The sequence below is a fragment of the Hyperolius riggenbachi genome, chromosome 2 (genome assembly GCF_040937935.1).
Source record: "Hyperolius riggenbachi isolate aHypRig1 chromosome 2, aHypRig1.pri, whole genome shotgun sequence".
In the NCBI taxonomy this organism is placed as follows: domain Eukaryota; kingdom Metazoa; phylum Chordata; class Amphibia; order Anura; family Hyperoliidae; genus Hyperolius; species Hyperolius riggenbachi.
In genome coordinates, this window is record NC_090647.1 from 564,585,340 (window position 1) to 564,603,715 (window position 18,376).

General features: G+C 46.6%; 1 protein-coding gene across 1 annotated transcript in view; it reads left to right on the top strand.

Annotated features, from left to right (window-relative positions):
* The first annotated feature begins 9,624 nt into the window (after positions 1 to 9,624).
* Positions 9,625 to 18,376, top strand: part of FSTL1 (follistatin like 1) — a 56,166-nt gene continuing 47,414 nt past the window's right edge. Inside the window, exons 1-2 of the mRNA XM_068270962.1 lie at positions 9,625 to 9,712; positions 9,790 to 9,846. Coding sequence (XP_068127063.1) covers positions 9,710 to 9,712; positions 9,790 to 9,846 — 60 coding nt within the window. The 5' untranslated portion in view covers positions 9,625 to 9,709. The remainder of the gene's footprint in view (positions 9,713 to 9,789; positions 9,847 to 18,376) is intronic.

Sequence of the window (18,376 nt, forward strand, 5' to 3'; positions counted from 1 at the left end):
GTGTATAGGGAATATATAGTATGCAGGGAGGTATGTGGTGCAGGGTTATGGTATAGTGTATAGGGGATATATAGTGTGCAGGAGGGATGTAGTGCTGGGCTATGGTATAGTGTATAGGGGATATATGGTATGCAGGGATGGATGTAGTGCAGGGCTATGGTATAGTGTATAGGGGGATATATAGTATGCAGGAGGGATGTAGTGCAGGGCTATGGTATAGTGTACATGGGATATATGGTATGCAGTAGGGATATAGTGTAGGGCTATGGTATAGTCTATAGGGAATATATAGTATGCAGGGAGGTATGTGGTGCAGGGCTATGGTATAGTGTATAGGGGATATATAGTATGCAGGAGGGATGTAGTGCAGGGCTATGGTATAGTGTATAGGGGATATATAGTATGCAGGAGGGATGTAGTGCAGGGCTATGGTATAGTGTATAGGGGATATATGGTATGCAGGGGGGATGTGGTGCAGGGCTATGGTATAGTGTATAGGGGATATATAGTATGCAGGGGGATGTGGTACAGGGCTATGGTATCGTGTATAGGGGATATATGGTATGCAGGAGGGATGTAGTGCAGGGTTATGGTATAGTGTATAGGGGATATATGGTATGCAGGAGGGATGTAGTGCAGGGCTATGGTATAGTGTATAGGGGATATATAGTATGCAGGGGGATGTAGTGCTGGGCTATGGTATAGTGTATAGGGGATATATAGTATGCAGGGAGGGATGTAGTGCAGGGCTATGGTATAGTGTATAGGGGATATATAGTATGCAGGAGGGATGTAGTGCTGGGCTATGGTATAGTGTATAGGGGATATATGGTATGGAGGAGGGATGTAGTGCAGGGCTATGGTATCGTGTATAGGGAATATATAGTATGCAGGGAGGTATGTGGTGCAGGGCTATGGTATAGTGTATAGGGGATATATAGTATGCAGGGAGGGATGTAGTGCAGGGCTATGGTATAGTGTATAGGGAATATATAGTATGCAGGGAGGTATGTGGTGCAGGGTTATGGTATAGTGTATAGGGGATATATAGTGTGCAGGAGGGATGTAGTGCTGGGCTATGGTATAGTGTATAGGGGATATATGGTATGCAGGGAGGGATGTAGTGCAGGGTTATGGTATCGTGTATAGGGAATATATAGTATGCAGGAGGGATGTAGTGCAGGGCTATGGTATAGTGTATAGGGGATATATAGTATGCAGGGACGTATGTGGTGCAGGGCTATGGTATGGTGTATAGGGGATATATGGATATATAGTATGCAGGAGGGATGTAGTTCAGGGCTATGGTATAGCGTATAGGGGATATATGGTATGCAGGAGGGATGTAGTGCAGGGCTATGCTATAGTGTATAGGGGATATATAGTATGCAGGAGGGATGTAGTGCAGGGTTATGGTATAGTGTATAGGGGATATATAGTATGCAGGAGGGATGTAGTGCAGGGCTATGGTATAGTGTATAGGGGATATATAATATGCAGGGAGGTATGTGGTGCAGGGCTATGGTATAGCGTATAGGGGATATATGGTATGCAGGAGGGATGTAGTGCAGGGCTATGATATAGTGTATAGGGGATATATAGTATGCAGGAGGGATGTAGTGTAGGGTTATGGTATAGTGTATAGGGAATATATAGTATGCAGGGAGGGATGTAGTGCAGGGCTATGGTATAGTGTATAGGGGATATATGGTATGCAGGAGGGATGTAGTGCTGGGCTATGGTATAGTGTATAGGGAATATATAGTATGCAGGGATGGATGTAGTGCAGGGCTATGGTATAGTGTATAGGGGATATATGGTATGCAGGAGGGATGTAGTGCTGGGCTATGGTATAGTGTATAGGGAATATATAGTATGCAGGGATGGATGTAGTGCAGGGCTATGGTATAGTGTATAGGGGATATATAGTATGCAGAAGGGATGTAGTGCAGGGCTATAGTATAGTGTACATGGGATATATGGTATGCAGTAGGGATATAGTCTAGGGCTATGGTATAGTCTATAGGGAATATATAGTATGCAGTAGGATGTAGTGCAGCGCTATGGTATAGTGTATAGGAGATATATGGTATGCAGGATGGATGTACTGCAGGGTTATGGTATAGTGTATAGGGGATATATAGTATGCAGAGATGAATGAAGTGCAGGGCTATGGTATAGTCTATAGGGAATATATGGTATGCAGGAGGGATGTAGTGCAGGGTTATGGTATAGTGTATAGGGGATATATAGTATGCAGGAGGGATGTAGTGCAGGGCTATGGTATAGTGTATAGGGGATATATGGATATATAATATGCAGGGAGGTATGTGGTGCAGGGCTATGGTATAGCGTATAGGGGATATATGGTATGCAGGAGGGATGTAGTGCAGGGCTATGATATAGTGTATAGGGGATATATAGTATGCAGGAGGGATGTAGTGTAGGGTTATGGTATAGTCTATAGGGAGTATATAGTATGCAGGGATGGATGTAGTGCTGGGCTATGGTATAGTGTATAGGGGATATATAGTATGCAGGAGGGATGTAGTGCAGGGCTATGGTATAGTGTATAGGGGATATATAGTATGCAGGAGGGATGTAGTGCAGGGCTATGGTATAGTGTACATGGGATATATGGTATGCAGGAGGGATATAGTGTAGGGCTATGGTATAGTGTATAGGGGATATATAGTATGCAGGAGGGATGTAGTGCAGGGCTATGGTATAGTGTATAGGGGATATATAGTATGCAGGGGGATGTAGTTCAGGGCTATGGTATAGTGTACATGGGATATATGGTATGCAGGAGGGATATAGTGTAGGGCTATGGTATAGTGTATAGGGGATATATAGTATGCAGGAGGGATGTAGTGCAGGGCTATGGTATAGTGTATAGGGGATATATAGTATGCAGGGGGATGTAGTTCAGGGCTATGGTATAGTGTATAGGGAATATATAGTATGCAGGGAGGGATGTAGTGCAGGGCTATGGTATAGTGTATAGGGAATATATAGTATGCAGGGAGGTATGTGGTGCAGGGTTATGGTATAGTGTATAGGGGATATATAGTGTGCAGGAGGGATGTAGTGTTGGGCTATGGTATAGTGTATAGGGGATATATGGTATGCAGGAGGGATGTAGTGCAGGGTTATGGTATAGTGTATAGGGGATATATAGTATGCAGGGGGATGTAGTGCAGGGCTATGGTATAGTGTATAGGGGATATATAGTATGCAGGAGGGATGTAGTGCAGGGCTATGGTATAGTGTATAGGGGATATATAATATGCAGGGAGGTATGTGGTGCAGGGCTATGGTATAGCGTATAGGGGATATATGGTATGCAGGAGGGATGTAGTGCAGGGCTATGATATAGTGTATAGGGGATATATAGTATGCAGGAGGGATGTAGTGTAGGGTTATGGTATAGTCTATAGGGAGTATATAGTATGCAGGGATGGATGTAGTGCTGGGCTATGGTATAGTGTATAGGGGATATATAGTATGCAGGAGGGATGTAGTGCAGGGCTATGGTATAGTGTATAGGGGATATATAGTATGCAGGAGGGATGTAGTGCAGGGCTATGGTATAGTGTACATGGGATATATGGTATGCAGGAGGGATATAGTGTAGGGCTATGGTATAGTGTATAGGGGATATATAGTATGCAGGAGGGATGTAGTGCAGGGCTATGGTATAGTGTATAGGGGATATATAGTATGCAGGGGGATGTAGTTCAGGGCTATGGTATAGTGTACATGGGATATATGGTATGCAGGAGGGATATAGTGTAGGGCTATGGTATAGTGTATAGGGGATATATAGTATGCAGGAGGGATGTAGTGCAGGGCTATGGTATAGTGTATAGGGGATATATAGTATGCAGGGGGATGTAGTTCAGGGCTATGGTATAGTGTATAGGGAATATATAGTATGCAGGGAGGGATGTAGTGCAGGGCTATGGTATAGTGTATAGGGAATATATAGTATGCAGGGAGGTATGTGGTGCAGGGTTATGGTATAGTGTATAGGGGATATATAGTGTGCAGGAGGGATGTAGTGCTGGGCTATGGTATAGTGTATAGGGGATATATGGTATGCAGGGAGGGATGTAGTGCAGGGTTATGGTATCGTGTATAGGGAATATATAGTATGCAGGAGGGATGTAGTGCAGGGCTATGGTATAGTGTATAGGGGATATATAGTATGCAGGGACGTATGTGGTGCAGGGCTATGGTATGGTGTATAGGGGATATATGGATATATAGTATGCAGGAGGGATGTAGTTCAGGGCTATGGTATAGCGTATAGGGGATATATGGTATGCAGGAGGGATGTAGTGCAGGGCTATGCTATAGTGTATAGGGGATATATAGTATGCAGGAGGGATGTAGTGCAGGGTTATGGTATAGTGTATAGGGGATATATAGTATGCAGGAGGGATGTAGTGCAGGGCTATGGTATAGTGTATAGGGGATATATAATATGCAGGGAGGTATGTGGTGCAGGGCTATGGTATAGCGTATAGGGGATATATGGTATGCAGGAGGGATGTAGTGCAGGGCTATGATATAGTGTATAGGGGATATATAGTATGCAGGAGGGATGTAGTGTAGGGTTATGGTATAGTGTATAGGGAATATATAGTATGCAGGGAGGGATGTAGTGCAGGGCTATGGTATAGTGTATAGGGGATATATGGTATGCAGGAGGGATGTAGTGCTGGGCTATGGTATAGTGTATAGGGAATATATAGTATGCAGGGATGGATGTAGTGCAGGGCTATGGTATAGTGTATAGGGGATATATAGTATGCAGAAGGGATGTAGTGCAGGGCTATAGTATAGTGTACATGGGATATATGGTATGCAGTAGGGATATAGTCTAGGGCTATGGTATAGTCTATAGGGAATATATAGTATGCAGGGAGGTATGTGGTGCAGGGCTATGGTGTAGTGTATAGGAGATATATGGTATGCAGGATGGATGTACTGCAGGGTTATGGTATAGTGTATAGGGGATATATAGTATGCAGAGATGAATGAAGTGCAGGGCTATGGTATAGTCTATAGGGAATATATGGTATGCAGGGATGGATGTAGTGCTGGGCTATGGTATAGTGTACATGGGATATATGGTATGCAGGAGGGATATAGTGTAGGGCTATGGTATAGTGTATAGGGGATATATAGTATGCAGGAGGGATGTAGTGCAGGGCTATGGTATAGTGTATAGGGGATATATAGTATGCAGGGGGATGTAGTTCAGGGCTATGGTATAGCGTATAGGGGATATATAGTATGCAGGGAGGGATGTAGTGCTGGGCTATGGTATAGTGTATAGGGGATATATAGTATGCAGGGAGGGATGTAGTGCAGGGCTATGGTATAGCGTATAGGGGATATATAGTATGCAGGGAGGGATGTAGTGCTGGGCTATGGTATAGTGTACATGGGATATATGGTATGCAGGAGGGATGTAGTTCAGGGCTATGGTATAGTGTATAGGGGATATATAGTATGCAGGAGGGATGTAGTGCAGGGCTATGGTATAGTGTATAGGGGATATATAGTATGCAGGGGGATGTAGTTCAGGGCTATGGTATAGCGTATAGGGGATATATAGTATGCAGGGAGGGATGTAGTGCACGGCTATGGTATAGTGTATAGGGGATATATAGTATGCAGGGAGGGATGTAGTGCAGGGCTATGGTATAGCGTATAGGGGATATATAGTATGCAGGGAGGGATGTAGTGCAGGGCTATGGTATAGTGTATAGGGGATATATAGTATGCAGGAGGGATGTAGTGCAGGGCTATGGTATAGTGTATAGGGGATATATAGTATGCAGGGGGATGTAGTTCAGGGCTATGGTATAGCGTATAGGGGATATATAGTATGCAGGGAGGGATGTAGTGCACGGCTATGGTATAGTGTATAGGGGATATATAGTATGCAGGGAGGGATGTAGTGCAGGGCTATGGTATAGCGTATAGGGGATATATAGTATGCAGGGAGGGATGTAGTGCAGGGCTATGGTATAGTGTATAGGGGATATATAGTATGCAGGAGGGATGTAGTGCAGGGCTATGGTATAGTGTATAGGGGATATATAGTATGCACGGAGGTATGTAGTGCATGGCTACGGTATAGTGTATAGGGGATATATAGTATGCAGGAGGGATGTAGTGCTGGGCTATGGTATAGTGTATAGGGGATATATAGTATGCAGGAGGGATGTAGTGCTGGGCTATGGTATAGTGTATAGGGGATATATAGTATGCAGGGGGATGCAGTGCAGGGCTATGGTATGGTGTATAGGGGATATATGGTATGCAGGAGGGATGTAGTGCAGGCCAGGGCTATGGTATAGTGTATAGGGGATATATAGTATGCAGGAGGGATGTAGTGCAGGCCAGGGCTATGGTGTAGTGTATAGGGGATATATGGTATGCAGGAGGGATGTAGTTCAGGGCTATGGTATAGTGTATAGGGGATATATAGTATGCAGGGGGATGCAGTGCAGGGCTATGGTATAGTGTATAGGGGATATATAGTATGCAGGGGGATGTAGTGCAGGGCTATGGTATAGTGTATAGGGGATATATGGTATGCAGGAAGGATGTGGTGCAGGGCTATGGTATAGTGTATAGCGGGATATATGGTATGCAGGAGGGATGTAGTGCAGGGCTATGGTATAGTGTATAGGGGATATTTAGTATGCAGGGAGGGATGTAGTACAGGGCTATGGTATAGTGTATAGGGGATATATGGTATGCAGGAGGGATGTAGTTCAGGGCTATGGTATAGTGTATAGGGGATATATAGTACTAGCCGACCCGCGGCGTACCATACGCTGCATAAGGGTAGAGGGCAGGAAGTATACCAGTACAACAGAGTAGCCAAGCAGCTCAGGGTGACCCAAACTACTAAGAATGTATAGGATGATAAAAGAGACCAAAAAGCCCTCCTACTAAAAAAAGCAAAGCTTGGTGTAATTTTCCTTCTTAAAACAGAAGCAAATCTGCAATAATTCAGCTATAAGTGAACATTTGTGGTTACCCACAAGGCACTGCTACTGAATATGCAAATTATCCCTCTTTGCCCTTGGTTTAATATGACACTACTTCTTGCTTGGACCAGCCCCTTCTTCTTGCTTGGACCAGCCCTGGGGGCAGGGCGCTACTTCTTCTTCTTGTTTGAAGGTTGAGGCACTTACTCTATTATATAATTACTATTCCCCCTCCAGGCCGCCATGGATAGTGGGGGAATGATATAATTCGGCTTCCAGCGATTGCTGGAGGTCGAATTATTGTGTTTTTTAAGCAACTTCGGCTCCGTCTTCTGACGGCACCGACGTTACTCACTGAGCGCCGCTATAGACTGATTCCCATTACAGTCTATGGCGGCACTCACTGCGCCCAAATCTAGCAGTGCTGAAAAGCACTGCTCCACGACCGCTTTGCAGTATTGGTTTTTTGACCCTGCATAGTTGACATGCGAAAGCAAATGCATATTTGCATGAGCATTGCCTCATGAATAGTCAATTAGGCCAGATTTGCAAAGCCAGACTTGCTAGGGTTAAGCCTCCTTTCCACAGACTGTTGATAGGCAGTGAAATGCCTCTCAAACTCTCTCAACTGCTCACTGCTGCCTAGTAACAGCTCACTGCTGCCTGGTAACTGCTCACTGCTGCCTAGTAACTGCTTGTTGCTGCCTGATAACTGCTTGTTGCTGCCTGATAACTTCTTACCTGTGCCTGGTAACTGCTTGCTGAGCACACAGCTCAACAGTCCGTGGAAAGGAGGCCTCAAACTTGGTCTTTGAGCACGCATACATTTTCTCATGCAAAGTACTTCTTCTTCTTGCTGGAAGGTTGAAGCCCTTATTCAATTATGAATAGCCAATTAGGCCAGATTTGCAAACCCAGACTTGCTAGGGTTAGGCCTCCTTTCCACGGACTGTTAATAGGCAGTGAAATGCCTCTCAACTGCTCACTGCTGCCTGGTAACTGCTCACTGCTGCCTAGTAACTGCTTGTTGCTGCCTGATAACTGCTTGTTGCTGCCTGATAACTGCTTGTTGCTGCCTGATAACTGCTTGTTGCTGCCTGATAACTTCTTACCTGTGCCTGGTAACTGCTTGCTGAGCACACAGCTCAACAGTCCGTGGAAAGGAGGCCTCAAACTTGGTCTTTGAGCACGCATACATTTTCTCATGCAAAGTACTTCTTCTTCTTGCTGGACGGTTGAGGCACTTACTGAATTATATATATAGATGCAGGGGGATGTAGTGCAGGGCTATGGTATAGTGTATATATATTATGCAGGGGGATGTAGTGCAGGGCTATGGTGTAGTGTATGTGGGATATATGGTATGCAGGAGGGATGTAGTTCAGGGCTATGGTATAGTGTATAGGGGATATATAGTATGCAGGGGGATGTAGTGCAGGGCTATGGTATAGTGTATAGGGGATATATAGTATGCAGGGGGATGTAGTGCAGGGCTATGGTGTAGTGTATAGGGGATATATAGTATGCAGGAGGGATGTAGTTCAGGGCTATGGTATAGTGTATAGGGGATATATAGTATGCAGGAGGGATGTAGTTCAGGGCTATGGTATAGTGTATAGGGGATATATAGTATGCAGTAGGGATGTAGTGCAGGGCTATGGTGTAGTGTATAGGGAATATATAGTATGCAGGGAGGGATGTAGTGCAGGGCTATGGTATAGTGTATAGGGGATATATAGTATGCAGTAGGGATGTAGTGCAGGGCTATGGTATAGTGTATAGGGGATATATGGTATGCAGGGAGGGATGTAGTGCAGGGCTATGGTATAGTGTATAGGGAATATATAGTATGCAGGGAGGGATGTAGTGCAGGGCTATGGTATAGTGTATAGGGGATATATAGTATGCAGTAGGGATGTAGTGCAGGGCTATGGTGTAGTGTATAGGGGATATATAGTATGCAGGGAGGGATGTGGTGCAGGGCTATGGTGTAGTGTATAGGGGATATATAGTCTGCAGGAGGGATGTAGTGCAGGGCTATGGTATAGTGTATAGGGGATATATAGTATGCAGGGAGGGATGTGGTGCAGGGCTATGGTGTAGTGTATAGGGGATATATAGTATGCAGGAGGCAGTGGCGTAGCTAAGGAGCTGTGGGCCCCGATGCAAGTTTTACAATGGGGCCCCCCAAGCACTCTGTACATAACAATTGATACGGCGCACCAAAACCTGCCAATGGCAACCACAGTTTCAGAGGTGCAAGAAGGGGATGGGGATCAGTTTATTAATGATTACTACTATTCAAAGTATCTATAGAAGTGATTATTATGATCACAGGACCAATAGAGAGCTAATACTGTAGTTGAGGGTGGGCCCTTCGGGGCCCCTCTGGCCCAAGGGCCCCGATGCGGTCGCTACCGCTGCACCCCCTATTGCTACGCCCCTGGCAGGAGGGATGTAGTGCAGGGCTATGGTATAGCGTATAAGGGATATAGGGATGTATAGTATGCACGCAGGGCTATGATGATGATGTGCAGGAATGGGTGGGATGTAGGAGGCGGGCACGCAGCTCTGGGTGGTACTCGGGGGGAGGGGCCAGGGTCAGGGGGCGGGGACACTGATTTAGGATACAGGCTCAGCAGTCTTCCCCGGACAATCATTCTTCTCTCTGGACTTCTCGCATCTCATCCAGCATGGTAAGAGACGCAGAGACCCCCGTCCTGCACCCCCTCCTCCATCCTGTACCCCACTAATGTGCTGTGTGTCCCCCCAGATCGTACGGAGCGCCCCCCTCCTGCTGCTGCTGGCCGCCGCCGTCTGCCGGGCTCTGGTACGTACAACACCCGATCCGGGTCACCGTTACTGCTATTACACCCTAATTGTGCCGCAACCCCCTACTACTGCCTGCCCATCACCCCGCCACTAGTCTGCCCATCACCCCTCTTCTGTCTGCCCATCACCCCACTTCTGTCTGCCCATCACCCCTCTCCCCTCTTCTGTCTGCCCATCACCCCTCTCCTGTCTGCCCATCACCCCTCTCCTGTCTGCCCATCACCCCTCTACTGTCTGCCCATCACCCCACTTCTGTCTGCCCATCACCCCTCTACTGCCTGCCCATCACCCCTCTCCCCTCTTCTGTCTGCCCATCACCCCACTTCTGTCTGCCCATCACCCCTCTTCTGTCTGCCCATCACCCCTCTCCTGTCTGCCCATCACCCCTCTTCTGTCTGCCCATCACCCCACTTCTGTCTGCCCATCACCCCTCTACTGCCTGCCCATCACCCCTCTCCCCTCTTCTGTCTGCCCATCACCCCACTTCTGTCTGCCCATCACCCCTCTCCTGTCTGCCCATCACCCCACTTCTGTCTGCCCATCACCCCTCTCCTGTCTGCCCATCACCCCTCTACTGTCTGCCCATCACCCCTCTCCTGTCTGCCCATCACCCCACTTCTGTCTGCCCATCACCCCTCTACTGCCTGCCCATCACCCCTCTCCCCTCTTCTGTCTGCCCATCACCCCACTTCTGTCTGCCCATCACCCCTCTTCTGTCTGCCCATCACCCCTCTCCTGTCTGCCCATCACCCCTCTTCTGTCTGCCCATCACCCCGCCACTAGTCTGCCCATCACCCCGCCACTAGTCTGCCCATCACCCCTCTCCCCTCTTCTGTCTGCCCATCACCCCACTTCTGTCTGCCCATCACCCCTCTCCCCTCTTCTGTCTGCCCATCACCCCACTTCTGTCTGCCCATCACCCCTCTCCCCACTTCTGTCTGCCCATCACCCCGCCACTAGTCTGCCCATCACCCCTCTCCCCACTTCTGTCTGCCCATCACCCCACCACCACCACTAGTCTGCCCATCACCCCTCTTCTGTCTGCCCATCACCCCACTTCTGTCTGCCCATCACCCCACTCCTGCCTGCCCATCACCCCACTCCTGCCTGCCCATCACCCCACTTCTGTCTGCCCATCACCCCTCTCCTGTCTGCCCATCACCCCACTACTGCCTGCCCATCACCCCTCTTCTGTCTGCCCATCACCCCTCTCCTGTCTGCCCATCATCCCTCTACTGTCTGCCCATCACCCCACTGCTATCTGTCTATTAATGCACTCTATGAAGAGTGACTTGTGCAATGTACTGTCTGTGGGACCCTCAAACTCTATACTGCTGTGTGTATAAATCACTTTGCTGTTTCACCTGCCTATAGGATCCATACAGTGCTGTATATAATGTCTTTACATCATATGATATCTGTATGTATTCATTCCCATACAGCGCTGATTGTAATGTCAGTGTACCGTATATACCATACATCCCCATACAGTGCTGATTGTAATGTCAGTGTACTGTATATACCATACATCTCCATACAGTGCTGATTGTAATGTCAGTGTACCGTATATACCATACATCTCCATACAGTGCTGATTGTAATGTCAGTGTACCGTATATACCATACATCCCCATACAGTGCTGATTGTAATGTCAGTGTACCGTATATACCATACATCACCATACAGTGCTGATTGTAATGTCAGTGTACTGTATATACCATACCTCTCCATACAGTGCTGATTGTAATGTCAGTGTACCGTATATACCATACATCCCCATACAGTGCTGATTGTAATGTCAGTGTACCGTATATATACCATACATCTCCATACAGTGCTGATTGTAATGTCAGTGTACCGTATATACCGTGCATCTCCATACAGTGCTGATTGTAATGTCAGTGTACTGTATATACCATACCTCTCCATACAGTGCTGATTGTAATGTCAGTGTACTGTATATACCATACATCTCCATACAGTGCTGATTGTAATGTCAGTGTACCGTATATACCGTACATCTCCATACAGTGCTGATTGTAATGTCAGTGTACCGTATATACCGTACATCTCCATACAGTGCTGATTGTAATGTCAGTGTACCGTATAAACCATACATCTCCATACAGTGCTGATTGTAATGTCAGTGTACCGTATATACCATACATCCCCTTACAGTGCTGATTGTAATGTCAGTGTACCGTATATACCATACATCTCCATACAGTGCTGATTGTAATGTCAGTGTACCGTATATACCATACATCTCCATACAGTGCTGATTGTAATGTCAGTGTACTGTATATACCATACCTCTCCATACAGTGCTGATTGTAATGTCAGTGTACTGTATATATATACCATACCTCTCCATACAGTGCTGATTGTAATGTCAGTGTACCGTATATATACCATACATCTGCATACAGTGCTGATTGTAATGTCAGTGTACTGTATATATAACATACATCTCCATACAGTGCTGATTGTAATGTCAGTGTACTGTATACACCATTCATCACCATACAGTGCTGATTGTAATGTCAGTGTACCGTATATATCATACATCTCCATACAGTGCTGATTGTAATGGACAGTGTTGACATGTTTAGACGTGGTTGGTGGTAATATGTATAGACATCCTGGACAGTGGTGTTATGTGTAGACCTGGACAGTGGTGTTATGTGTAGACCTGGAGGGTGGTCTTATGTGTAGACCTGGATGGTGGTGTTACAATATGTGTAGACCTGGAAGGTGGTGTTATGTGTAGGCCTGGATGGTGGTGTTATGTGTAGACCTGGACAGTGGTGATATACAATACAATACAATACAATACAATAACATTTCTATAGCGCTTTTCTCCTATAGGACTCAAAGCGCTTAGGCTCTCTCAGATTCAGTAATTGGTAGTAGGATGAAGTATTCACACAATAAAAGTTACTAGCCGACCCGCGGCGTACCATACGCCGCATAAGAGGGTAGAGGGCAGGAAGGGGGTATTGGGCACAGCGGCAGGGAGGGGGGTTGGACCCCCCCCTCAACTGGGTCCCCCATGTGTGCTCTGCCTCCAGCCTAAGCTCAGCAGGAACCCCCCCTCACCTGGGTCCCCCATGTGCACTTCCCCTCCTGCTTAAGCACAGTAGCAGCCACCACTATTAGTAAGAGGCAGCGGGCGGGGATGACTCACCTCTTCCGTGTTCCATCGTGCGTTCCACTGTCGTCACTTCCTGCAATGCCGCACACTGTATTGGTGTAATTTGCCTTTTTAAAACAGAAGGAAATCTGCAATAATTCAGCTTTAAGTGAACATTTGTGGTTACCCACAATGCACTGCTACTAAATATGCAAATTACCCCTTTTCCCCCTTGGTAAGCCAAGCAAGCATCCAGAGCCGCTGGTGTATAGCAAGCATATAGCTTTAAATTTTACACAGTCATATCAAACCCACATGTAGACAGCCTGTTTCAGACTTTTGGTCCTCATCAGTACATGGCAGGGATTGATACAGCTGTATGAGATAGGGCTTGGACCAGTACAACAGAGTAACCAAGCAGCTCAGGGTGACCCAAACCACTCGGAATGTATAGGGGGATAAAAGGGACCAAAAAGACCTCCTACTAAAAAAAGCAAAGCTTGATGTAATTTGCCTTCCTAAAACAGAAGGAAATGTGCAATAATTCAGCTATAAGTGAACATTTGTGGTTACCCACAATGCACTGCTACTAAATATGCAAATAATTCCTTTTCACCCTTGATAAGTCAAGCAAGCCTATAGCTTTAAGTTTTACACAGTCATATCAAACCCACATGTAGACACCCTGTTTCAGACTTTTGGTCCTCATCAGTACATGGCAGGGATTGATACGGCTGTATGAGATAGGGCTTGGACCAGTACAACAGAGTAACCAAGCAGCTCAGGGTGACCCAAACTACTAAGAATGTATAGGATAATAAAAGAGACCAAAAAGCCCTCCTACTAAAAAAAAGCAAAGCTTGGTGTAATTTTCCTTCTTAAAACAGAAGCAAATCTGCAATAATTCAGCTATAAGTGAACATTTGTGGTTACCCACAATGCACTGCTACTGAATATGCAAATTATCCCTCTTTGCCCTTGGTTTAATATGACACTACTTCTTGCTTGGACCAGCCCCTTCTTCTTGCTTGGACCAGCCCTGGGGGCAGGGCGCTACTTCTTCTTCTTGTTTGAAGGTTGAGGCACTTACTCTATTATATAATTACTATTCCCCCTCCAGGCCGCCATGGATAGTGGGGGAATGATATAATTCGGCTTCCAGCGATTGCTGGAGGTCGAATTATTGTGTTTTTTAAGCAACTTCGGCTCCGTCTTCTGACGGCACCGACGTTACTCACTGAGCGCCGCTATAGACTGATTCCCATTACAGTCTATGGCGGCACTCGCTGCGCCCAAATCTAGCAGTGCTGAAAAGCACTGCTCCACGACCGCTTTGCAGTATTGGTTTTTTGACCCTGCATAGTTGACATGCGAAAGCAAATGCATATTTGCATGAGCATTGCCTCATGAATAGTCAATTAGGCCAGATTTGCAAAGCCAGACTTGCTAGGGTTAAGCCTCCTTTCCACAGACTGTTGATAGGCAGTGAAATGCCTCTCAAACTCTCTCAACTGCTCACTGCTGCCTGGTAACTGCTTGTTGCTGCCTGATAACTGCTTGTTGCTGCCTGATAACTTCTTACCTGTGCCTGGTAACTGCTTGCTGAGCACACAGCTCAACAGTCCGTGGAAAGGAGGCCTCAAACTTGGTCTTTGAGCACGCATACATTTTCTCATGCAAAGTACTTCTTCTTCTTGCTGGAAGGTTGAGGCCCTTATTCAATTATGAATGGCCAATTAGGCCAGATTTGCAAACCCAGACTTGCTAGGGTTAGGCCTCCTTTCCACAGACTGTTAATAGGCAGTGAAATGCCTCTCAACTGCTCACTGCTGCCTAGTAACTGCTCACTGCTGCCTAGTAACTGCTCACTGCTGCCTAGTAACTGCTCACTGCTGCCTGGTAACTGCTCACTGCTGCCTAGTAACTGCTTGTTGCTGCCTGATAACTGCTTGTTGCTGCCTGATAACTTCTTACCTGTGCCTGGTAACTGCTTGCTGAGCACACAGCTCAACAGTCCGTGGAAAGGAGGCCTCAAACTTGGTCTTTGAGCACGCATACATTTTCTCATGCAAAGTACTTCTTCTTCTTGCTGGACGGTTGAGGCACTTACTGAATTATATATATAGATATTTCTGCAAATACCAAACTGAACAGGTGGGTTTTCAGTCTGGATTTAAACACGTCCAGGGATGGAGCTGTCCTGATCTGTTGAGGTAAGGAGTTCCAAAACGTAGGGGCAGCATGACAGAAGGCTCTGGGACCAAAAGTTTCCAAGTGGACTCTGGGTATGACTAGATTATTAGAACCTGTGGATCTGAGAATGCGGGGATTGCTACGCCGCTGCAACATATCTTTCATGTATCCAGGGCCTATATTATTCAGGGATTTAAATGTCAGTAGGCCGATCTTGAATAGGACCCTCCATTCTATAGGTAGCCAGTGAAGGGAGTGCAGGACTGGCGTTATGTGGCAGTGACGGGGTTGGTTGGTTAGCAGTCTGGCAGCAGTGTTCTGTATCAGCTGTAGGCGGTACAAGTCCTTTTTTTTTAAGGCCAGTGTAGAGAGCATTACAGTAGTCCAGTCGGGATGTGATGAAGGCATGGACTAAGGTTGGCAGATCTTCTGGGGGGATGAGGTGCTTGATTTTTGCAATGTTCTTCAGGTGAAAATAGGAGGATTTCACCACAGCAGAGATTTGAGTTCTGAAGTTTAAATCCCCATCAATTAGAACTCCCAGGCTACGCACATGATCAGAGCTGCGTAGATCCGTGCCTCCTATTCCCAGTGGTGAAGACTGCAAGTTAAGTTGTTTTGTTATCATGCTCAGCCCTCCAATCAGAAGGACTTCAGTTTTGTCTGTTTTGATATGTGTAGACTTGGAGGGTGGTGTTATGTGTAGACCTGGACGGTGGTGTTACAGTATGTGTAGACTTGGAGGATGGTGTTATGTGTAGACCTGGACGGTGGTGTTACAGTATGTGTAGACCTGGACGGTGGTGTTACAGTATGTGTGGACTTGGAGGATGGTGTTATGTGTAGACCTGGACGGTGGTGTTACAGTATGTGTAGACCTGGATGGTGGTGTTACAGTATGTGTAGACTTGGAGGATGGTGTTATGTGTAGACCTGGACGGTGGTGTTACAGTATGTGTAGACCTGGACGGTGGTGTTATAGTATGTGTAGACTTGGAGGATGGTGTTATGTGTAGACCTGGACGGTGGTGTTACAGTATGTGTAGACTTGGAGGATGGTGTTATGTGTAGACCTGGACGGTGGTGTTACAGTATGTGTGGACTTGGAGGATGGTGTTATGTTTAGACCTAAACGGTGGTGATATGTGTAGGCCTGGATGGTGATGTTATGTGTAGGCCTGGATGGTGATGTTATGTGTAGGCCTGGACGGTGATGTTATGTGTAGACGTCCTGGATGGTGAGGTTATGTGTAGACGTCCTGTACGGTGGTGATATGTGTAGGCCTGGACGGTGGTGTCATGTGTAGACATGGAGGGTGGTGTTATGTGTAGACCTGGACGGTGGGGTTATGTGTAGGCCAGGATGGTGGTGTTATGTGTAGGCCTGGACAGTGGTGTTATGTGTAGACCTGGACGGTGGTGATATGCGTAGACCTGGTTGGTGGTGATATGTGTAGATGTCCTGTACGGTTATGATATGTGTAGACCTGGACAGTGGTGTTATGTGTAGGCCTGGACGGTGATGTCATGTGTAGACATGGAGGGTGGTGTTATGTGTAGATCTGGATGGTGGGGTTATGTGTAGGCCAGGATGGTGGTGTTATGTGTAGGCCTGGATGGTGGTGTTATGTGTAGGCCTGGACGGTGGTGATATGTGTAGATGTCCTGTACGGTTATGATATGTGTAGGCCTGGACGGTGGTGTTATGTGTAGGCCTGGACAGTGGGGACATGTTTAGACCTGGTTGGTGGTATTATGTGTAGATGTCCTGTACGGTTATGATATGTGTAGACCTGGACATTGGTGTTATGTGTAGACCTGGAGGGTGGTGTTTTGTAGTCGTCCTGGACAGTGGTGTTATGTGTAGACCGGTCCTCTTTGTGAGCTGAGAAGCGGGAAGTTTTGGCCCTTGATAGTGGCTGCAGTACTTCCGCTCAGGCCTATGCAGCATTCTATACATCTCTATATGATGAATAATGTATAGCCCAGGCTCTCCTACTGGCAGGAATGTGATATGCTGCATTTATACATTCACAATCTACACAGAGGACAGTAACCCTTTCCTGGCAGACGTTCCACACCTGGTAAATGGAAGCAGGCCAGTCATCCCCCTCCCCTTAGGAAGTGGCGGATGATGTCATATAGGGGAATTACACTTATAGGAGGGACTGACTGCGCTGAGATCCCCTCAGGCTAGCACTTTATTAACCACTCCATCATCAGAATGTAGACTCAATGGGGGGGGGGGGGGGCACAGCTTGGGGGGGGGGGCGGTACGCTGCATGAAGAGGGCTGTCTTACTATGAAGATTTGTAAAAAAAATGTTTGGTTCACAAAACTTCTGTAGTTATCTCTCCTTAACTAAAAATAACTAATTGCCACTTTCTGAGCAGAGAAATCACCAGAAGTAAGTTGTCCTTAAAGTGGACCCACATTAAAAATACAAGATTTCAGAAATAAAATCTATTTTCTAAATTATAATAATAAATAGCAGCATTTTTTCAGCTGCATGATGACGAATATAAAATATTTTACATTTATTGGAGGAACCCCTCCCTTCCTTTCATATTGCCGGGACAGAATCCGGCAGTCTGGTGGAGTAGGAGGAGTCCGGCAAAGGAGGAATTGCTAATGGCTGCCACCTGTATAACCCTAGTTATGAAAAGAGGAGGGTGAAAAGCAGGCACTGAAATGCTCATAGGCATGAAGGAGTGTTTATTTATCTTTGTATGTGTCAGAGTGGTGCAACTAAATATTTTTGAATGAAAACAATTTTTTTGTTTTTGCTTGAAGTAGAGGGCCCTGCATCCTGTGAGCTTTATTCAGAGCCGGACAGCCGGGCCACTGCGGCCAATCTAAGGGTCCATGTGATTTTTTTTTTTGCCATATTTGGCTGGGGAGGAAGCAGAATTTGTGCTGTGTGTAATGTCACGGGGGGGGGGGGGGGGGGGGGGGGGGGGGGGGGCTGCTGTGGAGGAGCTTCTACACACATGTCTGCATAGCACACACCTAGCAGCACAGTATACTGACTCCTTCCTCTGCCCGCCTGTGGACCTCCACCTCTTCCTGCGGACCCCCTGCTCTGCCCGCCTGCGGACCCCCCCTGCCCCCATTCTTTAGCTTGTTGTGGACACAGCTGGGCCTGAGTGGGGGAGAAATATGTCACACTCTCTCCAATTACCTCTTCCAGCCGCTGCTGAC